The sequence below is a fragment of the Suricata suricatta genome, chromosome 1, assembly GCF_006229205.1.
Source record: "Suricata suricatta isolate VVHF042 chromosome 1, meerkat_22Aug2017_6uvM2_HiC, whole genome shotgun sequence".
NCBI classification, from domain to species: domain Eukaryota; kingdom Metazoa; phylum Chordata; class Mammalia; order Carnivora; family Herpestidae; genus Suricata; species Suricata suricatta.
In genome coordinates, this window is record NC_043700.1 from 133,559,305 (window position 1) to 133,585,871 (window position 26,567).

General features: G+C 43.5%; 1 protein-coding gene across 1 annotated transcript in view; it reads right to left on the bottom strand.

Moving 5' to 3' along the window:
- The window catches only part of FRAS1 (Fraser extracellular matrix complex subunit 1), a 273,045-nt gene that overhangs the window by 65,782 nt on the left and 180,696 nt on the right, over positions 1-26,567 (bottom strand). Inside the window, exons 40-50 of the mRNA XM_029951708.1 lie at positions 25,140-25,275; positions 21,349-21,539; positions 20,194-20,347; positions 18,728-18,991; positions 16,056-16,244; positions 14,524-14,643; positions 14,094-14,273; positions 5,282-5,406; positions 4,865-5,005; positions 2,842-3,069; positions 703-816 (exon numbers count right to left, since the gene is read on the bottom strand). Of these exons, the coding sequence (XP_029807568.1) occupies positions 703-816; positions 2,842-3,069; positions 4,865-5,005; positions 5,282-5,406; positions 14,094-14,273; positions 14,524-14,643; positions 16,056-16,244; positions 18,728-18,991; positions 20,194-20,347; positions 21,349-21,539; positions 25,140-25,275 (1,842 nt within the window). The remainder of the gene's footprint in view (positions 1-702; positions 817-2,841; positions 3,070-4,864; positions 5,006-5,281; positions 5,407-14,093; positions 14,274-14,523; positions 14,644-16,055; positions 16,245-18,727; positions 18,992-20,193; positions 20,348-21,348; positions 21,540-25,139; positions 25,276-26,567) is intronic.

A 26,567-nucleotide genomic window follows, 5' to 3' on the forward strand; every position in this document is an offset into this window, starting at 1 on the left:
CTTCATCCTCCTCCTCCTCTCCTGCAGCAGGGGCTGCCTTTCCATCCACAGACTGTGTGGGCAGAGCTCCCGCCAGCCTTCTGAAGCTAGTCAGACTGTCTGCCCCACGCTGGGTTAAGACGCTGGGTGGCATTTCTGTCAGCTGCACTGTCTCCGCGTGGCCTGTGATGGTGAAGGTGTTCGCCGCCAGGGATGCCTGAACTTTAGGGCTGTTAAAGTGGATCACTGTTCCTTAGTTCGTGAACATATTCACTTCTTCAATACCAGCTATATTGTTTACCCCTAACTTCTTTAAGGAGAACTGAAGTTTTTTATCATCTGCTGTAGCTGTTCTATGAACCACCTTCTTCTTTCGGCGAGCAGTTCCTTTCCCACCAATGCGCACTTGTGCTTGCAGTTTGGCAAGTGTCTCCTGGTTCATGATAGTTTCCTTCATAGGCCCAAAAAAGGGGCTCTAAGCCATGCCTGGTCAGCACCGCCCCCCCCCCCCGCCCCCGGCCCAGCCACTCTCCACAAGCCTCCAAGAACATCTTAAACTATATACATTCCTAATGAAACTCATGGAGCTTGTCAATCTTAGAAAACTCAGCTCTGTTAGAGAGGGACAAACATGAGTGGAACTGACCTCTATCCCCGAGTTGCCCTGAGTAAGGACATAGCCCAAGCTGGTTCATGTGAATGTGGCAGATGGAAAGGCCTTACCTTGCCATCCATGTACTCCAGCCACTGGAGCCCCAGGTTGGTAACAATTCTAGGGGTGCCATCATCTACAGGGAGGATATCTACTCGGAACTGCTGAGGTGCTGCTGTCATAACCTGGGTGGGGGGGAAGCCAAAAGAGAAAAGTCGTCATTCATAGCCATCTGAAATATGTCAGGTCCAGGACCTACAACGCTGCAACCCTCGAAATCTGAGGGCACTTCAGCATGGGTGACTGAGCCAGTTTCCTGTTGCTTACCCACCTTGACATGAGGTGCAGAGAAGAGGGCTGACTCATAAAGTGAGGACAATATGACAAGGAAAGCAAGGAAACGTGGCACTTTTCTGCAATTTCACCTGCTATGGAAGTTGCCTTTCCCACACCCATGCATCCCTTAATTGGGTTCAGTATTGTCCTATTGTCCTTTCAATGACTCTTGTTAGCATTTTCATGAGAGGTGGACTAAACTCATCATTAACATGTTATGTCAAAATCCCCAGGTGCGATTCTGCCAGATGTGAAAAGACATTTCATAAGAAGATATTCTCTTCTTTTCTTTCCTTTTTTTGAGGGAGAACCATCCATATGGGGGAAGGGGGCTGAGGAAATCAAGAATAAAAGCCTTTGTGGGAATCGTGAAAAGAAACTGGTCTACAATTTCACTCTCACACAGATAACACATACACACACACTTCCTATACACGGTGAGTCTGCTCCCAGAACCTCACTGTTCCTGAGAAAATAAGGCACGCCTGCACACAGGGCTTGGGGCTTTTCAATCTTCTGCAATTGTCCTAAATAATTTCCATTTCAAAAATAATTCAGTCCCTCTGGATACTACTATGACCTTTTGCGTGTATAAGAGAGGTAGCCTCTTGCTGATTCATCCTGAAATCTTTTTCTCTTCTGAAAGTCAAATTAAGTTGGGGAGCAGCTACGGTTTAGAAGAGAGAAAATAAAAGTGATGATCAGCCAGGTGGTGATGCAGTGCAGACACTGAAATGGCAGGAAATCCCAAGAGCCTTCTCACCGGCACTGGGGCCAACTGAGAACAACCTTCGCACAGGCCATCTCAAGGATGTGGGGATGGGGTGAGGGTGGGGGATCCTTCTTCCAGGAAAGGAATCATTCCCATGCATCATCAGAGTAGGGAAGGACTCCGCAGGACTGAGAGGTTGACCCTTTTGTTATCCTGAAGTATAGTAGGTGTGATCATGCTGCTCTGTAAAACTGCTTCTGCTGAGTCAGATACAGAGGCCTGAGATGTAGGCATGTCCTTGGGCCCACTTTTTATCAGAGTTGCAATTATTCCCAAGGGTTATGCTACTGCTGGAGATCTGGTTGAGGAGTAAAGGAGAGAGTAAGAACTGCAGGGAAGGTAGTGGAGAGGCCATTTTAAAGTTTCTTCCTGAAGTCTGAATGTTAGAACGGAGCAATTCTCTTAGGGAAGTAAGGCTTGATGACTGTAGGACATCAAGAGAAAAACACGGTTCATCTGTTTCACCAGGTGGTCCTAACATGACAACAATGATGATGATCCTATAGACACAGTTTATTGGATGTTTCCTATGTTTCCCATGTAAGGCACTGGGTTAAGTGCTTTATGTATATCATAAGGGCAGATAACACCCCCATTTTACAGACATGGAAGTTGAGGTTTAGGAAGGGTAAATGACTTGCAAAGACATTTCAGCTACTAAGTGAGAGAGCTAGAACTTAAATCAGTGTCTTTGAGATGCAAAACTCTGACTGGCTGAGGGGACATAGGAAAAAAGAAAGACAATCTAGAATCTTATGAGATTATTGAAAAGCCAGATGAAAGGAGTCAACATGTGGGAAAAAGGAAAAGAGAAATAATGACAGTCATAATAACAGTAACTATCATCCTTTATTGTGCATGCTATTTGCCAAAAATGTTACCCACTTTCTGCAGACTACTTCCTTTGATCCTTAGACTAATTGAAATCATACCCATTTCACAGGTCAAAAACTGAAGCTTAGAGAAGTTAAGTGATTTGTCCAAGGCCAATTAGTGACAATAAGAACATTGCTATTCTTGGCCTAAAAATGCCGTGTTCTGCCTCTGGACAACCTCCAGCACACTTTGCTGCATCTCCCTTTCCACTGTCTTTGCCCCTCACCTCTTTTCCTCCTTCCTCGATGATAAAGAATGGGTTTGTCCCATCGGTCACGGTGAAGGTGAAATGGTCTCTCAGGGAGTTGCTGCCATCATGGCTGTAGCTGACCTGGTTCTGGTAGATGTCTTCCATGGTGAAGGTGGAGGTGTGCCAGAAATGCTGCCCATTGGTGGTCCGCTCGATGGTGCCGTGGCGTGGGGGCTGCACAATGGTGAATGTGACAGACGCGGCCTGTTGAGGGGGTAAAAAGTAAGGGGAGAAGAGAAGTTAGTAGCAGAGACCAGATTTGTGAGTGACAGCCAGCAGGTGGTCTAGGATATCCACGCATAAAGATGTTTATAAAATAAGGATTGCATTTGCTTTAGAGATACCAGAAATAAAACTAAGGAGAGAAATTGTGTTGGTTCCTACAATTGAACTTATGTTCTGGTGCCTTCTGTTGTCAGAGGAAGACATTTAAGGGTCAAACAGGAAAACCTGAATTAAAAAAATTATTTTTAATGTTTATTCATTTCTGAGGGGGGTGGGTAGGCAGAGAGAGAGGGAGACACAGGAGCCAAAGCAGCTCCAAGCTATGAGCTGTCAGCATGGAGCCTGATGTGGGGCTTGAACCCACAGACTGTGATATCATGATCTGTGCAGAAGTTGGCCACTTAACCAACTGAGCCACCCAGGCACCTCAACAACCTGAATTTTTAACCTCTGTCAGGATGATAGGAATTAGACTTTTAAAACCATTCATTTCCTTCCCAACCGTTCCCCCACTTTCCTAAAACTCTCATGTACAGTATGCAATAGAACAGAAGCTAATTTCCCCTTTCTCGTTGTGACTTCCAGTCACTATAGAAGAAAAAATAAAGATGTAGAAAACCCTGCTTAAGACTTTCCAATGATTTCCCACCAACCTAGAATAAAATGCAAAGGCCTGACTTGGGCCAAAAAGGACCTCTGTGGCCTAATGCCGGGCTCCCTCTCTGGCCTATTCCTATTTTTTCCTGCTTGCTCACTGGACTCTGGCTTCTTGTCTTCTTGGTTGTAACTCAAAGGTTCCAAGCACACTTGACTGCAGTCCCTTTGCACTTCTGGTTCTTTTGCCTAGAGAGTGACTCTTCCAGACACTGCATACCTTGCTCTTCCACTTCATGAGATCTCTGCTCAAATATCAGCTCCTCAGAGAAGACGTCCCTGACCACTCTGTCTAAAATAATATACCCTTCAATCTCTATCTCATTTATCTTGCTTTATTTTTATTCATAGAGTTATCATATCTGACATGATATTTATATGTTCTTTCTTTATTGTCTGTTCCCTTAAACCAAGGCTAGAAAACTCCCTAGGGCTGGAACTTTGTTTTGCTCACAGCCCCTTCTTTAGCATCTAGACCAGAACCTGGCACTTAATTAGGTAATCGATATTTTTTAGAATAAATGAGTGAATGGGTACTAGCACGGGGAAAGGTATACACAGAACTAATGAACAAATGCTACAGCACTCTTTTATAGGAGCACTAAATCATGACAGAATGTTAGATACCTTAATCAGAAAGCATCACGAGAATTAGTTTGGTCTCTGTGTGCTCTGTTTTACTGAATAAAGCCTAGTTCTGTGAGGATGCTCAAACTTTAATAATCAGGTGTCATTCAGAGTAGTCTGAATGAAGCAGGTAAAATGATAGGAAAAATGAATAGGTGCCCAAAACCCTTGTTCAGTCTAATAAGAAAAAATGAAAAAGCAGGTAAAATGCTTTCTATGAATCATGATGAAAAAAAATCAGCAAATTAATGGATTATTACATGTGATCAGGGGAGAGAGTGAATGTATTTAGGATTTGAGAAAGGGTTTAAAAGCAATTTGATCTCAAATATAGTACTTTGTCTTTTCCAGAAGGCCACAATGTCTTCTGGTTTTTAACCCGTCAAGGACACCTGCACGAACCTCACCCCTCTGCCCTACTCTCAGGATGCACAGTCACAAAGCAACAGATCAGCCTCTCATTCAACCAGAGAACCCAGGGGAGCGCTCTTACCTCTGTGTCGGCATCCACCGCCTTGAGCTCAAACTCTGTGATGGTCTTTCTCACGCCCTCCTGTACCCGCATCCCCGTGTTGTGTACAACAGGCAGTGAATCATCCAAAGGGCGTATGGTGATATGGAAAGTCTGTGTCACCTAGATGGTAGAAAGTGCAGGAGGGACACCTGTCCTCAGCACCCACCCACAGAGGAGGTAGATACTCTCTAATTTTCCTTTCACCCATTCCCCACATGACTGACTGACCAGGAATCCAGAGTGATTTCCCTTTGGTGAGGCACCCAGGGACTGTCAGGGCCACCACCATCATTGGGTTAGAGCAGGAGAAGGTGAAATTCGCATGGTTGCTTTGCATCAAAGACGACTGCACGGAATCAGGAGCCGTTCACTGAGGGAATACAGTGCCTTGCCTACCTCACTGACTCCATCTGAGAGCGTGAAGCTGAAGGCATCTGAATGTTTCTCGGTCTTACTGGAGTGAATATATTGAATGTTTCGTGAAGTCAGATCAGCTTGAGTAAAGGAACTAATCTGGATACCTAGCAGAAGGGGAAGAGAGAACCAGAGAAAGGATGTCAAAATGCTAGCCATACTTCTAATGCTAGAGAAATGCCAAACTCTCACCACAGAGTCCTTTGTGTTGTTCTCATAGCAGTTATATTCTTCTCTCTGAGACCTTGTGTTAGAGTTGTTTGTATATATATACATTTTTTTCTACAACAACATATGTTCTGTGGGAGCATATGTTAACTTAATTATCTAGCTTCTAGTACGTGCCAAGCCAACAGCAGGTGCTCAATAAATGTTCCTCTCCTTTCTCTAGGGGTTTATGTATGCAGGGCAAATCTGTGAAAGGTAGAGCCATTGCCTTAGTCTCCACACTCCTCTCTTTTAGGTTTTATACCCTCCTATAGCCTCATAGTCCTTTCTGAAAACCTGTCCTAATTTTTAATATTATGTAATGATTTAGCTTTTGAACACTGGAGTCATAGGGCTTGGCTACGCATAGCCATTTTTCAGTGATTAGTGAGCCTGGCATCCAAGATTTCATTGGATATTTTTCAAGGTCCTTTCAATTCTCTGGTCTACAATTCTGGCTTCTCACATACCACGTTAGCCAGGCTGGCAGTTACAAAACTTACTGTATGACTTTGGGGTTTGAGCAATCATTCTGTCTCAACTCTAAAATGACCTTAAAAGCCAGTATCCTTTAAGAACATGATATAGAGAAAAGAAATTACTTTTTTTCACAGTCATTTTCAAAGTCGAAACAAAACAAAAAACAAAACAAAACAAAAAACCTAAAGTCATTTTAGATAATGCCACCATTTCCCACAAATGAATAACATCTTATGTTTTTAAATGTCCAACAACATTTATCAAAACAGCCCAGAATTCAGGATCCCATCTTGGGCTTCTGCAGCTCACTTTTGGTGCCAGCCAAGACTGAAACAAAACCACATCGAATGTGGTTTTAGTCTCTCAGCATAAATTCCCTCTTTCTGTTTCTGGGTGCTGGGGTATTAATCCATTGAATCCAGTCCTTTGGTTTGGTCCTGAAATTCATTTGTTGCTTCCTGGGATTTATTATTTGTCATTGTTAATCCTGGGAAAACCAGTTTGGCCTTTTGGCCAAAATACCCCAAGAGATTCTACTTTAACTGTTTTACATGTAACTGTGACATCAATATCACTGCTTTATCTGTTTTAAAAAACTAAACCCACATGGTTTACACATTTGCAACTCTCTTTATCATCTGAAATTTGTTACCTAGATATGATAGTCTCCTGGATACTGGGGCATTATTTTTTTGATGAGGAATTTTATATTTCTGTACTTGCTACATCAGCTTTTGACAGGAAAAAATGTAGCCCCTTGTCTTATCGCTTTGTCTTGTGGCTCTGGACAGAAATCCATACCATTTTTAAAAAATTTAATAACTTCAGACTTGCTGCACTGAGAAATTTAAATCTTTTCCCCTGCTGTGAATCCATTTTCACAGCTCATAGGGAAATTCTTGTATGGATTCTTGCAATCAACTGGTCACCTAATTCATTGTTCCCTTTATATGAGTCTTTTATAATCTAAGATTGATTAAGAAAGGTGATAGATTTTTTTCCTTCTTCTTGGAAAGAAAGATTTGGAATTGATTTTTTCTTTCTTTCTTTTTTTTTTTTAACATTTCTTACTGAGAGGAAATTGACATATAATAAATTGCACTATTTAAAGTGTACTCTTTCATAAGCTTGGGCACATCCATGAAACTATCATCTCAATCAAAATAGTGAACATTTCCATCACCCAAAAGTTTCTCAACTGACATTCTATAATCCGTCCATTCTTCCCTTTCCCATTCCTTACCCTGTCCCAAAGAATCAGATCAATTGTTTTCTGTAACTATAGATTACTTGGATTTTCTCTAATTTTTTCATAATTAATTTTTAAATTTTTTAAAAATTTATTTTTGAGACAGAGAGAGACAGTGCAAGCAGGGGAGGGTCAGAGAGAGAGAGAGGGAGACAAAGAATCTGAAGCAGGCTCCAGGCTCTGAGCTAGCTGTCAGCACAGAGCCCGACACGGAGCTCCAACCCACAAACTGTGAGATCATGACCCGAGCCGAAGCCGGATGCTTAACTGAGTCACCCAGGCACCCCTAATTTTTTCATAATTAGAATCATAGGGTACATACTATTTTATGCTTTCTTTCACTTAGCATAATTGTTTTGAGTTTCATCCATATTGCATGTGCTCATAATTTATTCCTTTTTATTGCTGACTAGTATTCTATCATATTACAGTTTGTTTCCCCATTCACTTGCTGATGGACATTTAGGTTATTTCTAGTTTTGTGCTGTTGCAAATAAAGCTATTATGATCATTTGTGAGTAAGTCTTGGTAGGGGCTTAAGTTTTACTCCTCTTGGGTAAATCTCTAAGAGTGGAATAGTGGGAATGCATGTTAGGTGCATGCTTAACTTTTTAGGAGACTGCCAAATTGAGTGGTATATTTTATATTTCCACTAGCAGTATATGACAGCTCTAGGCTCCTTCCTCAAGTTGACCTAGCAAACACTGAGCACTTACCCCATGTGCAGAACATTGTTTCAGGCTTGTTTATATATACTGAGTTGTATCTTGTAACAATTCCAGGAGGTCAAGGTTGGCATATTACCACCATTTTTCTAGATTATGACATGAATAAAATTAGAAGAGCGGTGTGACCTCTCCAAGGTCACACATCTAATAGCAGGGCAGTACTAGGGCTGGAGCTCAAGGTTGTCTAACTTTAAAGTTTATGCTTGCAAGGAGTACTTTTTGTACAACTCATCTATCCTTTTCAGGCTAGGCAAGGGACCTCTTGGATTTTACCATTATCCTTTAATTTTTTTCAATATAAAAGTAATACATGCCTATTAGAGCAAATGTGAAAAACACAGGAAAGTAGTGAAAAATCACAAAAGCCACTCACGAATCTACCTCTGCAATATCACCACTGTAATATTTTAATTGATTCATTTCTTCTAGAATACTTTCTTGGCTATCACCTTGGTCTTGTCTGATATCCCTAACTTCATGGCAGAGAGTAACAAGCTGCATCTAGAACGTAAGCACTAAGAGGACAAGGATTTTTATTGTTTCTTCACTATTGTGCACCGAGAATAGTGCCTGGCATACAACAGGTACTCAAAACATGGTTGGTGAACTAATTTAGTTCAACCACTCTGCTATGTTAAGAGGTCTTACTGAGCACAGATTTTCAATCTCTATATACATAAGAAAAGATTCCAGCCTTTGTTAATTGGGTATTGAAAGACTTAAGCTACTCCCCATCAAGATGGTGTTTCTAATAACATATTGTCCCTACTGGCTGTCACAGCAGGTAGTTACTGTTTGAAATATCTTAAAGGCATTTAATCCCATTGAAGGTGTTTTCAGTTACCAACCTGCTGGCTAAACTATGTATCTGGCAGTATTACTGAGACCCACATTAACCTTGTCAGTTTTTCCAATTCCCCTGGAGGGCCAGCACGTTAGAGAAAATTCAGTCCAGGTCAGAGAGGCTGCACGGGAATAAAGCACCTTTGAAGAAATTGCCTTCCTTTTGCCTCCACCTTCCTGCTCTCTGCAGAGCTGTGGGTAGCTCTAGGATGCTGCCTGTGTCCCACATCAGACTCAAGCTTTGGGGGACTCAGCTTCTCCACCTCAGACTTTCCTCAGAGCATCCTGTCATGAAATGAATTATGTCCCCTCCCTCACCGCCCACCCCCACCAAATTCATAGGCTGAAGTCCTAACCCTCAGCACTGTACAATGTGACCTTATTTGGAAACAGGATCATTGCAGAGTAAGTAGTTAAGATGCAGTCATTAGAGCGGCCCTGATGCAATCTGATTAATGTGCTTATAAAAGGGGAAAGTTTGTCACAGATATACCCATACAGGGAGCACGCCCTGGGAACAGAAAGATGGCCATCTCTGTAAGGTGAGGAGAGGCCTGGGCCAGATTCTCTCCCACAACTCTGTTGATAGATAGCATGATCTCGGACCTCCAGCCCCAGATCGGTGAGACTTTGTTAAGTTGCCCATTCTGTGGCATTTTGTGACAGCAGCCTTCAGCACACTAACATACCTCTGCTCTCGGGGAGAACAGAAACTAAAGCCATGGGCACATCCTATTTTGGTTGGTGTCATGTCGGGGGCTGCCAAGTTTTCTGTCTGCCGATTTGCATCTAGAGGCTGGAGACTGCCAGTGTCACAATACTGAGAGTGGCTGGGAGAAAGAGGACACCGCTGAATACCTTGGCTAAAGCACCATCTCTGGGAAGTCTTTCCTGACTCACTCCCACACCTCTCTGAGGTGGAACTCGCTGTGCGTTGGCTCTCACTGTCCTGTCATGTTGCTGTCAGAGCTACTGAAACACGTTTGCTCATGTTTGTTTACAAGTGTCCCACCTCCAAAGCAAATTTCCTCCTGCAGCAGCTACTCACTCAGTGTTCGGTGAAGGTGAGAAACCAGTGCTGTGCTGGAGACTGCTATGCTCCTCCCTGACTTGAAAAATACAAGTCCTCACTGTTAGCTAAGTAATTGGATGCCCAACTAGGGTCTGCGTTTCCCAGCCATCCCACAGCTTTGTCTGACTACACTCAGGCCACTGGGATGTGACCAAAATTGATGTGTGTTCTTCTGGTAATTCTCCTAAAATAGAAATGGATGTGTGGTCCCCTGGCCTTTGCCCCTTACTGCTGGCTGGGGAATGGCGGCAATTACAGTGGTCACCTCAGGCCAGAGATGGGAGCCTCATGTTGAGGATCACACAGCCACCTTAGGCCATCTGGGCCACCTGCCTCTGGATTTTTCTGTGAGAGAAAATGAATTTCTTGTCAAAGGCACTGCGATTTGGGGTGTCTTTGTTCCAGAGACTTAGCTTCTATCCTAATAACTCCTTAGTCTGATTTCACAAGAAAAAGAGGATCTTTAGGGACCCTGACATGAGGGGATGGCCCCTCAACCTTGCAAAGGGCACACATGGGCAGGCTCACTGCTGTCTTCTTCGCAGTCTGTACTGGCATGTGGCTCCCTGGATCTCAGGAGACAAAAATAGGATCTCCACACCTGTCCTGTCCATCCAAAAAGAACAATATATTACAATTCACTGGCCAAGACAGACAGTATGAGAATAAGTCCACTTCATAGCTAACCAGTGAGAGGACATCTGCAGGCACTGGTGGAAACTGATAACTCCAAGGGGCATCAGTCCCAGTGCACTACCAGGCACTGGGCACTGGCCCAGGAGCATGCTTTGTTCTTCTCACAAAGCACAGGCCACCCCCCCCCCTCCCCGCTCCTGGCAGACCCACCTTCACCCACTGAGGCAAAGAGTCAAGGTGCGGGCGCTTTCACTGAAGCTGAGCCAGCTGCCTTAAGAGAGGAATGTAAGATATCAACATGCATTTCCTCTGAAGGGACACCTCTGACATCTAAAGTATCAAATTCATAAAAATATTCTCACTTAGGGCAGACAGGGAATGAGAGAATTCTGTCCAAATACTATGGAAATGACTCAGAATGGGGTTGGAGGTGCAGGTGGAGCAGGGAAGACCTGTCCCATTAGCAATGGGGAAGAGCCCTCAAGAATAAAGGGGAGGGGCTGGATCCTCATATCTAGTCCATCGAGAATTTCTAGAAACAGGTGGATGGAGAAAAACTGGTGTGGGAGGGTAAGTGAAGTGGGTTAGGAGGCAAGCCCGGTGGCAAAGGGCAGGTGAAAGAAGTGTCCTGGGGAACGGGAGACCTCCCTCCTATTTTGGAGGGTACGTTCCCAAGATAAGGGCAAGTGTGAGCACCAAGAGGCTCTCCCTAAGTAGCACTGGGTTGGTCTTGGCAACCAGAATTTAAGCCCAGGGACGGCTGAGACTGTAAAAACAGAAAAGGAGTCACCGAAGCAGCCTCACCCTGAACTCTTAGTACAGCCCAGGGTCAGAGAAGAGCGGGGGCTGGGATTTACCATCAGGAAGGCAACTGACAGTGCCTTGCATGAGGCTCAGGGCTTTTAAATCTCTGTATGGTGTGGATGCAGCTGCCTAACATAACAGCCAAGAGTCTGCCCTTTCATCTTTGGAGAGATACAATCAGCAACCTGACAGAATTCTGGCGGAAGCAATTAGCTCATGAATTAGTTATCAAATATCTCCTGCAGCCAAGGTCTTAGGAGTGCTGATGTGCATTCTTCCTGCAGGAACTTTGGGACAAAAGGGTAAGCCATTTTGCATTAGGGATTTATTTTAAATGTTTATTTATTTTTGAGAGAGAGAGAGAAAGAGAGAGACAGAGAGAGAGGAAGAATCCGAAAGCAGGCTCCAGGCTGAGCTGTCAGCACAGAGCCCAATGCGGGGCTCAAACCCACAAACTGAGATCACGACTGGAACTGAAGTCAGACACTCAACTAGCTGAGCCACCCAGGCATCCCTGCATTTGGGATTTTCACCAATCTCCCCACCTTCCCCATGCCCTCTCACCAAACAATCAACTCTTTCCCGTCCACCATCACCATCACCTGGTGCACTTCCCCTCCCATCCTCTGCCAGACTACCCTTCACCTCTCCCCACGGGTCTCCCTCTCATTCGCCGTCTCATTCACCCTGCCCCAGCCACACTGGTCTTGCTGCCTTTGGAACTGGATGTGCCAGGCTGATCCCAACTCAAGGTGTTTACACTTACTGATCCATCTGTCTGGAAAGCCCGTTCCTTATAGCATCAGCACAGCTGGCTCCTTCACTCTCCTCAGACCTCTTCTCAAAGATCATCTTATATTAGAAAGTCCTTCCCTTACCCCCTTCCTCCCTGCACTCTGGAACCCTCTTATTTCTCTCTGTAACACTCATAACCATTGATATAGGATCCATTGGTTTGCTTGTTTGCTTATGCTCTGACTCCCTGTGTTAGAGAGTGAGTAGAATCATGGTGAGTAGGTCCTCTGTTTTCTCATTCCTCTGGTTGAATGAATGAAGGCTCTGTAACTTAGAATCCAAAGGAAACCAGTGAAGCTCTGAATCTCCTGCAAACCACCGCTGCCTCTATGATGTATGAGATAAAGACAACTCTGCCTTTAGATTGTTCAGCAAGCATCTCCAGCACCTCACATCCATTCAGTCAATTTCTGAAATTCCCACCCCGAAATTTCTTCCTTTCCCTCTCTCCCTCCCTCCCTTCCTTGCACCAACCACTGTCTATCGAATACTTACTGGGTGCCAGTTACCATCACTTACATCGTTCTCAGCTTCCTATTCCCACCACGGCCCCTCTGGGTCAAGCCTCACTACCTCCTATTAGGCCCAAATGTGAAACTTCCAACCCACTGTCACTGTCTCTTTTTTCTCTCTCTCACTCATCTGTTAGACACGAGATGAATTTCACTCTCCTGACCTGCTCAGAATTCTGTAGTGACTCTCCATCATCTATTGAATTTAATAAGGATTCCTTATCCCAACTTTGAAGACCCTCCATGAAATATCACTATGCCTGTGAGCCACATCTACTCCTATTTTCAGAATATATGCTTTTGTTAAACTGGCCCCACTCATCATTGTTTGAATGTGCCCACATGCCTTTCCTATCTCTGAAAATAAGACAATTTCTGTTTGTCCAAACTCTACCTTCTAAGGGCTCTTTTAAATGCCATCTCTGTGCACCTTCCTACCTAATGTAGCCTCTCCCATTTTCTTTTAAGTTTAGTTATTCATTTTTGAGAGAGAGAGTGAACAGGGGAGAGGCAAATAGAGAGGGAAAGACAGAGGCAGTGCAGAGCCTGATGTGGGGCTTGAACCCATGAACCGTGAGAGCATGACCTGAGTCAAAATCAAGAGTCAGATGCTTAAGTGACTAAGCCACCCATGTGCCCTTAGCCTCTCCCATTTTTGAACTCCTCTGATACCAGGTTTATACGACTCTTAAAATACCTGCCATATTTTTTTCTTATATGTGGTTATATGCAGAGGTCCCTTATGTTATCCGATGGAGCACACTAGAGGGTGAGGATGGGATCCCCTGTACACTTTTTTTAAAGGATGAGGAAGTGATCTCCTGTATCTTTTTTATTCTCCTCAGCAGTAGCTAAACTAGAATCTTGCTCAATATGCATGCTCACTTGCTATTTCCCGAGTTACCGTAAAAATTTTTTTTAATGTTTATTTATTTTTGAGTGAGAGAGAGACACACACACAGGACAAGCAGAGGAGGGGCAGAGAGAGAGAGGGAGACACAGAATCCAAAGCAGGCTCCAGGCTCTGAGCTGTCAGCACAGAGCCCGACATGGGGCTTAAACTCATGAACCATGAGATCATGACCTGAGCCAGAGTCAGACAATTAACTGACTGAGGCACCCAGGCACCTCTTTCCTGAATCACATTTTTAAGCACAGTGTATCATACTGTGCCAGGTGCTCAGACATTAGGAGAACAGGGTGCAGTGTTTGCCCTCAAGGAATTGACAATCTAGTTAGGGAGACAAGATTGCTTACATAAAATTGCAATTGTTTATTCAGCTTTCAGCAAGAAATTATTGAGTATCTACTGGGTGCCAAATATAATGCAAGGCAGTATATAATGGTCAAAATTAGTAATGCAGACAGTAAATACTAACAAAGGCAGATTCTAAGTGTGTGTGGCTTACCCCCAACACTTACTAAATCCCAACTTTTGGTTTGATGAAGCCATAGGCAATAGGCTTACCGGGTGATGCCGCATGCTCCAGATGGCCCAGCTCGGGCTGTCGAGTGATTCTATAGATGAGTTCCGTGGGCTTACTCTCCTGGTCCACGGCAGAGAGCTGCAGAGTGGTGATCTTCTTCACTGAGTTCTCATCCAAGACCAACCCTTTGTTGGTGGTGAGGACTGGTGGGGAATTGTCTTCTGAAAATATCAGAAATAGTGATTTGAAAGGGGATGCTTTCAGCTTCTATTCTTCAGTTCTGGGCCTGGTGCCCAGGAGTCAAATCAGAGGGTACACAAAGGGTCTGGAGCTTCACGCAGCATAGGGGACAGTATTCCAGATTCCCATGGGGGCTGGGTAAAGGAAAGGTTCCAGACTCAAGGTGAGCACAGTGCAGACATATAACCCCAGAGCTGCTGGAATATTTTTAGAAACCCAATGCCCCCTTACCCAAAACACTGATGGAAAATGACTGGCCAATCAATGTGTTGCCTTCTCCATCGACCACATCAAATTTAAAAGCAAAGCTCCCACCAGATTCTCCTTTCTCATGACTGTATTCTATTTGGCCTATAAAAAAGGACAAGAAAATAAAGATTCACTATTAGTGCTTTCTACTCTTATTTCTGAAGCATGAGGTGGGAATCTGATTGGTATTCACACCAGTGAATCAATTAACACCTTCCTCACTTTGATATTGCTTTAGACATTTTAATCTAAAGTTTTCAATTCCTCCCTTTCCCCTCCCACTATTGACTTCCTCGTAATAAAAAACACTCATAATAAAATCACCCCAAGGAGCACTGCTTTATGGTTGAGGCTCAGCTTTTGTGAAAGGTTCTAAGTCTCATGAGTCACCAGCTCAACAAGCTGCCCACATGGAAAACGTGCAGGAACACCACCCACATCATTGGTTATAGACCCACGTCAGAGGGCAAGGGACAGGGAGTTGCAGCCTGTGTTCCCCCAGAGCTCATCACTCCCATTTCCCAGAGCAGCTGTAACTCATTTTTGAAACAACACTGGATACAACCGACCAAAAAACTAACAGGTAAACAAACTCTACATCAAAGTCAAAAGGATAGAAAGGGAGAAGCACAACACGTTACATTTTTGTTCAGCCACAGCCTCACTTCTAAGTACCTGGCAATGTAAATACAGCCAAACATCTGGGGAGCGGTGCCTGGCCTCAGCTTTAAAAAAGAGACACTGAGGCAAGGAATAACTAAGAAATTACTATCCCTTTGTCTATTCTGTCCCCTTCAGTAAAGTGCAGAAAGGTCCAGTGAGAATTTAGCTGCTACCCATTTTGAGTGTTAATGCATGGACAAGACCATTATTTCTGCTCCTGAATGCATTTGCACATCATCATATGACTTTGGATTTGGATTACTTTTTCTCCCTATTATGTAACATTTTTCTTTTTTTTTCTTTTACCCCTGAAAGAACTGTACAGTAACTACGTAGCATTTAACATTTATGCTTTTACATTACATCAGCATTTCCTGGAGGAGGGATGAGCTATGTAATCTCCCCCAGGCAGCTCCGATTTATGCCCTTCCATTTTGCTTAGTTCATTAACTTGTGCTCTTTGGGGAGCCGAAAAGAGATATAAATTGTTCACCTAAGGCAGACATAATTTTCACCTTAATCCATCCCAATTCACTTCTTTTTCTTTTCTCTCTCCCGCACACACTTTCTAGCATCATAGCAAGTCAAAGTGATTTTTTTCCTCCATAATTGCCCCAAATTTCATCAATGCTATGTCAAAGCATGAACACATTTTAGCCAAGAAGGATAGTTTTTTTTTAAACAAAAAATTGAGGAGACAAGAAAGAATAAATGAAACTATAACTCAGCTCTTACTCAAAACAAAGAGTGCAGTTTGCTGCCATTAGCTACCAGGCATTGAACTCCTATTTTGCTACTGTGGGTGGGTGGACCCTGAAGACGTCTGGACAGGAGGAAGCAAGCTAGCTGACCTTGGCTAATGTCAGCCTGGGTGAAGCTCCGGATGGGGCCATTAACGGAGATTTGCTCCGGATTCTCATGCTTTACAATCTGCAGGTGCCCGGCGCCAGGATCTTCTTTCATGATGTACATCACCTGACGGTCATCTGAATCAGTATCGGTCACTCTCAAGTGCTGTTCTGTGATGCGTGCTACAGACCCTGGGAGAGAATGGGAGAGGGTAGGTCACTGCCCATCCTTGCCTCTGAAGAGTATGTCAAGTGGTTTTGGGAGGCTAGAGACTAAATTATCACACATTTCCTGGGCTTAAGTAAGTACCAGGTGCTTGCTTGCCCTTCTTGGTCTCCTGACGCAGAAATTTTAATCTCCTTAAGTGAAATAGTCCCAACCTCCCAGTTTGTTAATCATTACTCTCCCTATGCTCTCTTGACTGTGACCTACCAGTTATCCCTCCCAATATGTAGGCACTGTAGATCTATGATGAAACCTCTTTGGACCTAACTTATTTTCTGTCTATTTTTTAAGTGCTTATTTATTTATTTTGAGAGAGAGAGATAGAAAGTAAGTAGTGGAGGGTCAGAGAGAGAGAGAGAGAGAGAGAGAGAGAGAGAGAGAAAGAGAGAGAGAGAGAAAAAGAGAGAGAGAGAGAATCCCAAGCAGGCTCTGCACTGTCAGTACTGAGCCTGATGCGGGGCTCAAACTCATGAACTGTGAGATTATGACCTGAGCCAAAATCAAGAGTCTGATACTTAACCAATTAACCACCCAGATGCCCCAATTTATTCATTGTCTTCAGGATCATCAAATCATAAGAGACAGCTCCACATATGCTTACAAATATATCTTGTTGCCATCTCAGACCAAAGAGTTAAAATCAGTTTTGACAAGAATTACAAAACAGGGAGACCTGAGTGCTGGGCCTTGTCAAGCCTAGTAAATTCTGGTAAAGCAGATCTTAGTCCTTCTTGAGTAATACATCCTGGTGTCTGTCCAGGCCTTGAGCATCCTGTGTGCTCTTGCTGGGTAATGCCAACAGTGCAAGGCCTAGCTCTTCTTTCCCCAGGCTGTTCTCAGCAAGTGGCCCTAAGGGATGGAGTCTGTCCTCTGGGACAGAGATCAGGCTTTCTTACTGTCACTATAACAGGGGGAGATGCCCATGCTCTGTGCTCCTCTTCTGTAATGCGTCCCATTGCATGAGACGGTACCCATCTGGGTCTTCTGTGTCATCTCCACCAGACTTGGTGTGCAGAGGGAGATGATGCAAACTTGCCGATGGCAATGCTGCCTGGTTGTGCTGTGAGTAACAAAGTACTTTGTCTCTGACCCCGGATCCTCCAGTCTTCTACCAGCACTCACGAATCAGTAACAGGCTAAGTCACTAGCTTATAAATATGGTAAAGTTAAATCTCAGACCAAATAATTGGGATCTTTAGGAATCTCCAAAGTTTCAAATACCATTATACCATATAATTTTCATTACAAAATACATGTGAGGCACCTGGGTGGCTCAGTTGGTTGAGAGACCAACTTAGGCTCAAGTCATAATCTAGCAGTTCACGAGTTCAAGTCCCACATTGTGCTCTCTACTGTCAGTGCAGAGCCCACTTCAGATCCTCTGTCCCCATCTCTCTGCCTCCCCCTCTTGCTCTCTCTCAAAATTAAATAAACATTAAATATATATATATAAAATATATTTATGTAATTATATAAGTGTGTGTGTGTGAGAGAGAGACACACAAAGAGTAGCTAAACAAACAGGACTCCAGTGAGATGTAGATGTTCTGTGGGCAAAAGGCCTACTCTCTGGGGTCCTTGGGCGGCTCAGTCAGGTAAGCGTCTGGCTTCGGCTCAGGTCATGATCTTGCAATTCGTGGGTTTGAGCCCTGCATCAGGCTCTGTGCTGACAACTAGCTCAGAGCCTGGAGCCTGCTTCAGATTCTGTGTCTCCTCTCTTTGACCTTCCCCTGTTCGTACTGTATCTCTTTCATAAAAAAAAAAAAAAAAGAAGGCCCACTTTCTACCTCACTAGCTCCCTACCATAAACTGACTTTGAGACTGACATGTGTCCCAGGTCTTTCAGTGCTGCTTATAGGTAGACAAAATTGTGAATGTTAGACCCTCAGACATCATATCTAATGACTCTCAATTATTTTCATAATCTCTTTTGATGTATGATGGTTTCCCAATTGCTGCCCATACCTCCCCATGTACTTTTTTTTTAAATAAACATCTTGAAACTTCAGCTTGATTTCTTTTGTTGTTGTTATTGTTGCTGCTGCTGCTGCTGCCGCTTCGGCTCTTGGGTTGGTTGGGCAGTGGCCCTGTTCTTGGAAACCTGGTCCTACAAGTAGCTGGATAAATTAAGGTTTCTGAGGGTCTTGGAAGAACTATAAGCTCTTCTCAATCTTTTCTCGAATTCTCAGACATAGGCATCTTGTTCAAAGACTTTAAGAGATTCACATTAGTCAGTCACGACTGTTAGTGTAATATAGCATAATATAGTGACCTAGAAGTCAAAATTCCCTCCATGAATTCAAACTTAAAAGGACAGCTCGCCCCACCTCCAGTCTCCCTGAGTTCTGAATGCCTACTTCACTATCCTCCCACAGAACAGACATGCACACTGACAAGGAAGAAATAAGGACAGAGGGACCACAGCCACTCTCTTCCATTCCTGTGGTACCTTCTGAGAGCTGGAGGCCTCGGTTTACAGCCAAGTAGGGGGTGCTGCTTGTGGGCAGCTCTATGTATATCTCCATCCTCCCTGTGTCCGTGTGGAGGCCGTCCGTGAGGGAGAACTGGAACTCATCCACCGCCACACCAGGACCACCAGGCATGTACCCGACCAGCCCAGCCAGGATGTCCTGGTAGGTAAAGGAGGAGCCCTGAGCTAAAACCCTCCCGTTGGCCAGAGGCTCAGAAGCACTTTGCCTCCAGAGCAGATGACCTGAGGAAAGAAGTAAAGAAAAACAAAGAAAAAGGGGTAGAATATATATGGCACCAAAACTTGGCTTGATTTTGTCAGCTAGCATGAGCCTGGGTAAAATGTCAAGTAGCTCAGAGGCTCTTGGTGTCCCACACACATAAATGGCCAACAACTCAGAATTTTCTATGTAATCACACGGTGTTGCCCTGTGGTCATCTACAAATAAAGATGATAAAATCCTACTTTTCCTGTTTAAAAGTCTCTTAAGGAGACACCATGGATGTGCTAATATAGAGGCTTAGGAGTCAAATAACCCTCCATGAATTCAAGCTCACTCCATTACCTAACCTTATTTTCCCCTTCTGCAAAGTGAAAATGGCACTCTTCACTTGCTGCCTTCCTTCTAGGGCATCTGGGATGGGAGAAGGGACTGTGTTTTAAATTCCTTTTCAATCCGGAAAGACACAGGACCTCTTTGGGTGGAGGCATCTTTTCCAGTCTTCAAGGGTCATGTGTATCACAATGGGACAGTTAAAGCGTTTCATTAAAGAAAGTGAAAGTGAAGAAAGGGACAATAAAACCAATGACCAAGAGACTCTTCTATTAACCTTCCATCAACAGCAACAACTTCATCATTAAAAGATCAAGGGTGCCATGATCCACTAGGATACCATGTGGGAGATGAAAGTTCCATAAGCTTTAGCTAGTACTAAAGGGATGGCACTTAGAAAACAAGTAGGTAAAAGATTCCCAGGGTGGTTTTTACCTCTACTTTAATCAGGAAAAGTGCTTTCTTTGCAAAAGGAACAAGCTCATAAAGATATCTAGCATACCTCTAACCTGAAGTGCACCTTGTGCAATTAATAACAAGGCTGCCACGCTGTTCCTTGCATGAGATGGTCCAGGATTATCAAGCAATGAAGCCCTACTCTGACAAGAGGACTCTAAATCCATTTTGCCTGAGGTTATATAGGGAAGCAAGAAAACAGCTGAAATTGAATTTCAGATATGCCAAATTACCTAGGATTCAGGCTTTTAGAGCAACTGGTATCTCCTGTGACCCCAAAGAATACGGGCTAGCTGTGAATCTGATGATACTTTGATGCAAAGAATGGACTATGTACAGGTGAGGTGGAGGAATAATCAACAGAGATCTATGTGTTTATTCTAAAAACCCATTGCGCATCTCAATTAAGAAGCTTGCCATAGCAATTGTGTCCTACCGTGGTCGGGCTTTTTTGTCAATACAAAAACCAGCTCATTATCCGGAGTGTCCAGGTCTTGCAGGCTCAATGAAGAATTGCTTATCACTACTCCCGAGCTTAGCTGCACACCAAGGGGCCGCAAGGTCATCCTGGGAGGCTCATCATTCTTCCTCTGATTAAAGTATAAAATATCAGGTCCCACACACATATTGGTTTAAGAAGAAAGAAAATGCACCTTATTCACATAAAGTAACATGGTCACACCAATTTTCACTATCGAAATAGCAGGTCATGTGTGTCACCATCTTCAATTCCTAACCAAAACGATTAGTTTGGAAAGACAGCAAACCACACAAGCAAAATGTCCCCTTGAAAAGAAACTAACATTCTACAGAGATCTTCTCAGATATTTTCCACAGGCACAATGATCATGTTTTTCAGACCCAAAATATGGACATGTGGCTGAAGAAGTGCAAGCATATTTGGGGTACAAAAGAGCACATTCTTTGAAATCAAAATTGTCTTAGCTGCCAAAATATCACAGTAGTATAGAAAGACATCATATTTAAAAGTGCGAGTTTCTCAGGGTCTCCCTGACCCTGTGCCAGTCCCCCCTTTCTGATCCCTGAAGGGTAGGGTACTGAGGATATTTTCCCAAGCTGAGGGTATTCCACGCTGAGTCTTATCTTTTATCTTTCTCTCTCCCTGGGCTGGTAGAGAAAGCTATGTAATTACTCAGACTAGAATAAATACAGCATCAAGGAACACTTTTCTTTGATGTTACAATTTAACAAATAAATGCATTAAAAATATAAGAAAAGGCAAATATGTATATAGAACTACACACAACAATTTCAGGGGAAAAGAGGCATATGTTAGTTTTTGTCTAAATAGGAGATTGTCAGGGTTTCTCTTGTATTACCCTCACAAACTGTTCTTACAAAGAATGAATACATTTTACTCTGAAGTGAAAATTCAGATTTCGAAGTCAGACCATCCCCAAATGCCAGCCTTAATTCTACAAGTTTCCTAAAGGTCAGGGTTATATTTTTAAATTGATCTCTAAAACTGAAGGTCAAATGCAATCTTTTTTGCTTTTGAGTTCATATAGAGCTATCTAATCATGGGATATTGTCATCAAAGGCCCAACTTTTCCAACTTTAAAGTCTTTACCTCAATGGTGATATTGATGCTGTGGATTTCTGAACGACTGTTTCCATCACTTACATAAAAACTAAAAATGTCATGGGTAGGCTCAATGCTTTCGTGGACACTTTGAAAGTAGTAAATGTAGTTTTCAAGGACATCTTGAATAGGGAATGATGCCTCCAGCTCACTGGCAGCTCCAGGGCCAAAACGATCACCTGCATCAACATCGAGAGAAAAGTGTTTACCTTGATCCCTCAGTTCCTGCTTACTAGGCTGAACTAGGAAACATGACACTATTATCAACAAAAGACGAAAATTCATTAGAGGATAAAAATGGAGAATGGAAAGGGCAAAAGACTAGAAATATAAGGCTTGGGGTTGGATCCCAGTGTCCCAACTGTTTCTCATCAACACATGGTTATACCTACCCTGCTGTTTCGATGGGGAATCAAATGAGATAATATGCATGAAGGCACTCAGAGTGTTACTATTTTATATAGCTGTTGTTTTGTTAGAAATCTGTGATAAAGTAAATCCTGGGGCAAGTAATGACACAACAGCAAAGGTTCTACCTTAAGCTTTAGTCAATTTCAAAAGCACTATGCCTAGAACATCCTGCAAGAAGAAGCCTCCTTCTCTATATAAAAAAAGGTTAACTGTATACCTTTTTATTCAAGAAATACCTTGTTAAGCATGTTTTCATTTGCCCACATTCCTTAAGGAAACCTCCCCATGGGTCAGAACTTAGACCCTGGGATGGTACAGTAGGGCTACTGAGATGCTTGGGGACTATTCAGAGCTTAGGTACCATTCAGGCACTGAGATTCTCAAGTACCATTCAGAGCTTGAGAGACAGAGTAGGTTCTGGTTCACTCTTCTTTTCATACCAACCCCAACCAAACACTGGAAAAGGCCAACGGGGAAAGTAAGCAGTGTCTCCATGATAGATGACTTGTTTCTTCTTTGGTCTGAGTCTCTCTAATTGATTGATTTTAAACTGTTACCACATTTTCTTCTAAAGAGAGGAGAAAAAGAAAAGAAATCCCTGTGTCTTCAAACATTCCCTGGATACATGTCAAGAAAGAAAAGTGTATATAGAAGATCTCAAAACAACAAAGCTTTCTTTTTCTCTCTTCCATGGCCCTTTGCAAAGATCAGACCATAAATCAAAAGGCCACTGACTTCCTGAATTATAGATCGTATCATCTTTTTTGTTAACCCCCCAACAGAAAGACAAAGAATGAAAACATTTTATTTGTAATTTGTTTGAAGTAAGAGCTCAGGACAATTGTTTCTTCTTCAATGACGTGAATTTTCTTAGATTTTACCCAGCAGTTTAATTCTTCTTGACATCAGAACATAGCATAGAAGAGAGTCTCAGTGACCAGTGACCTAGGACATACAGTTTACTGTTTCCAGAAGGAAGTGCTGTATGTAATTCCTTCAAATTTTTATTTTCCTTTTACATTTGTCACTACAAAATTTAGAAATGTGACTTCTTTATTTGGGTCAATGAGCCTAAGCAAACTAAATGATGCCTAAACATATACTCAAATAGAATAATGACTTCTTTTTGGTCACTGGAAAACATGCTGTTCAACAAGTGAATCTGTCACTGAAGCTGTCAGCACCAACCCTTCCAAGTTTTAGAACTGTATCGTCTAGGGGCAACTGGCTGGCTCAGTTGGCAGAACATTTCACTCTTGATCTCGGGGTTGTGGGTTTGAGTCTGACATTGGGTGTGGAGCTTACCTTTAAAAAAATTTAAAAATTGCATCTTCTCCTTTTTTCACATAAATCATTCTTATTTTGCTTCCTTGCCTTCTTAAGCAGAACATACTATGCACAAATTAAACAGTTCTCGATGCATGCAGGCTATCATTACGAACATCTATTACTGCCTTGCACTGGAACATAGTCTTGTATGCCCTACAGGCAACAAGGTGAGTCCTGTTCTCTTTGTGCTGGTGCTACATGAATGTAGAGCCCATGCTGTTAGATTTTATACCTAACAATAGAATTATTCTGTTTCTTCACGTCTTGCTGGTAAGAAGTTAAAACAGTATCTAATATTTTTAAAAAGGCATTAGGCTGATCTGCTGGATTCTGAATCTAGGGAGTTAGTTTCATATACACAAAACAGGCTCAGTTCTGAATACCCATGGAGCAAAGGCTAGAGTCCTTAAATTGTTTTGGGATAATTATTTGCACCCCCTCACCCCCCACCCCCAACCCCCTGACCATCTTCTCCTTACTTCCAGGCTCATACTAACATAGAGCCGTGATTCTCCTCGTGTGGTACCTGGGTCAACGGCAGGGGCATCGCCTATGGGCCAGGGAGAAATATAAATGCACGGGCCTCACCAGCCTCTGCAGATAGGAACTCTGGGCTTGTTGCCTGGGAAACTGCTTTCACGAGCCCTCCAGGTGAGTCTCACACACAGTAAGGTTTGAGAATCACTTTTTTAGAGAGCTGAGGCTTGCCAGAAATTTGACTTCTAGATCAGTGATGTATTGCTTTGCATGCATTCCAGGTTAACACAAAACCATGTTAGGAAGGCTTAATAAGAACCGCAGAGAGAAGGGCAAAGGGGCAACTACCATTTCATGATTTCCCACCTTCGCCCAAGCTCTTCCTTCTGCCCACAGTGAGACTCCCACTAACCCTTCAAGTTCTAGTGCGAATGTCACTTCCTCAGCCTTTCCTGCCGTCTCAGGCAAAATTAATTGTTTTGTCCTCTGTATGTTCTCAGGGTTTGTCCCTCTCCCTGCCCAGCATTTTGTTTAGTGTAATTATCAGTCTTCATATCTGTCTCCCTTTCAAGGCAGGGCTGTGGCTCACTCATCTTTACATTCTTGGTATCTAACACAAACATTGGTTGAGATAAATCAAATTCAGTGATAAACAAATCTAAGTGCACACAATGAAAGGCAAGATGGGGAAAGGACCTGAGATTTTCTATAGGAAAACACGGCCACCGCTAAATGGATTTCTGGTAACCAGGCTCAGATCCCAGGCACCATGCTGGCCATAGACACCTTCAGTGAAAGGCCTCTCCCTGCGAGCTGCTGGCCGCACACCAATTAGAGCCAAGCGCTGGCATTCAGGAATCTCACTGCAGAGACAGCAACACAGTAACCTGCCAGGAGCTGTCTGAACTGCCAGTCACCTCGGTCTCAGAGGGCCTGTGGACAGCACATGCCTGCTCGCCTCTCCTTGCCTCTGATAACCGTCAAGGGCACTGCGTCCAGGGCAGATGGTGGAGGGGGAGGGATGTTGAGGAGAGGGTCACAGATAGACAAGCTAGCATTTCAATTCATGTCATATCCTTAGAAGGAGCTGAGACATAAGCTATGGTCCAGCTAAACTGCCGCTGCCTCACAATGAAGAGAGAGGACTTCTTATTTCCTTGACACTCAGGTCTGAGTGCAATCCACAAGCCTCTCTGTCCCCATTGTGTGCACTCCAGATCTTCTGCCCTGCTCTAGTTTTCTCTCTTAGCACGGACATACCTCCTAACATCTTACACAATCTTCTCATTTGTGAGGTTTCTTATCTGTCTCCCCCTGCCACGTCCGAAGGCAACGTGAAGGTAGGGGTTTCTATCTGTTTTGTTTACTGATATACCATGAGTGCTTAAAAATGCTCAGTAAATTTTTGAGTGAATGAAAGCTTCCTTCCTCCCATTTCCTTGACATGGATCCATTCCTCCATTCATCCTCCACCTCCAGGTTTCACTGAAGGCAGTCACCTCCCTCCACCCTCCCTTCTTTCCAGGTCCAGAACAATTCCACAGCAAAGCTACTGCTGGTACCTGTTCCTGTGTTCTCAATGCAGCCATATTTGGGCAGAGCACTTAGTTTAATGACGGCGTCTCCCTGGAGGTTGTCCTGATCGTCAGCAGCAAAGAAATGGTGAAATGAGAGTGGGGCTCTCCCGCCCTCGTCCACCTAAGAAAGAAAAGATTGTACAGTCCTTGGGCGGTTGCACAGAACTGTAATAAAAAGAACTGAATTGAAAAGTGCTGCCTGGGGTGACCTTCCAGCATCAATTCCACTTCTTTGAGGAGGCAGATTCTCTACAGTCGAGATGAAGGATGTGCATGCTGCTGGAGCCAGGCAATCTTTCAGCGCCTCTCAAAGCTACACTCAGACACTACGACCTCTGTGTCTCCCTTCAGAGTTGTGCTTGCTTCAGTGATGGATCTGGTTATAAAGCAGCTCTGGCCCATTCCAATCACCCACCTCGGCACAGCTGCACAGCAGGACGGCCGCCTTTCTTCCCTATCAACATTCAAAAGCCTGCAGCTAGAGAATGATCTATCCTGTTCTCCCTCAGATCCTGTGAGGGTGACTGTCCCACAGGTGCTCCCATCCAGAATAAAAGTCCCACTTATCCCCTCACAGGATATGTTGATAGGTGTGCAGGAAGACAGGCCTCGCCATACCTGAAAGCTAGGGCTTATCTCAGTGTTAAAGAGGAAAGTAAATCAGTATCAGTAAAAGCAGTTGCTTAGACTAACTTTTTCTTTTAGGGCCCTGTTTTGTATGCTAACTCTGCAACCTGTCCCTGGTGCTTTTTGCTAGCCTGCTGGACATGACCAAGCCGTTTCACTCTGAACAACTCTAGGCCTAATGTAGGGAGATCTAGTACAACGTATCAGGTCACCCTGACTCTAGGAATGGAGAAGGTCCAAATGGGTTCCCCAAGGTATGGAATATCAAAGCCATTTAGAAACAACTCAGTTTTATGAATATCATTTGCTTGATAAAACCAGAAAAGCTCCTGCATTTTAGCCTTACGGTACATACAGAGAGCAGGCCACAGACCCAGAATTAACTCTTACGGAGTCCCTACCATGTGTTGTTAGGTACTGAGGGCTTTTATATGCCATTCTGTTAACCATCAGAGCAATCCTCTATGTGACAGGAGCAGTTACAAAGATGAGGGAATGGAAGCTAAGACGTATATAACTAATTAGACCAGAGCCACTCAGCTAGTAACAGAACCAGCACTTGAACTCAGGTCTGGGTGACCTACTGATTGGGATATATCATATGGCCCCCATCCTCCCCCCCCCCACTGTAATATTAGTATTGACTTAAGAAGTGACTTAGGGACATTGTCCATATCCCCAAATTTTAGTTCTTAGAAACATTAGATGTTTAACTCCTAAAAGATATATTACATTTGTAATTTCACTCCCACTACTATACACATTTAGCACAGTATACAAAATATT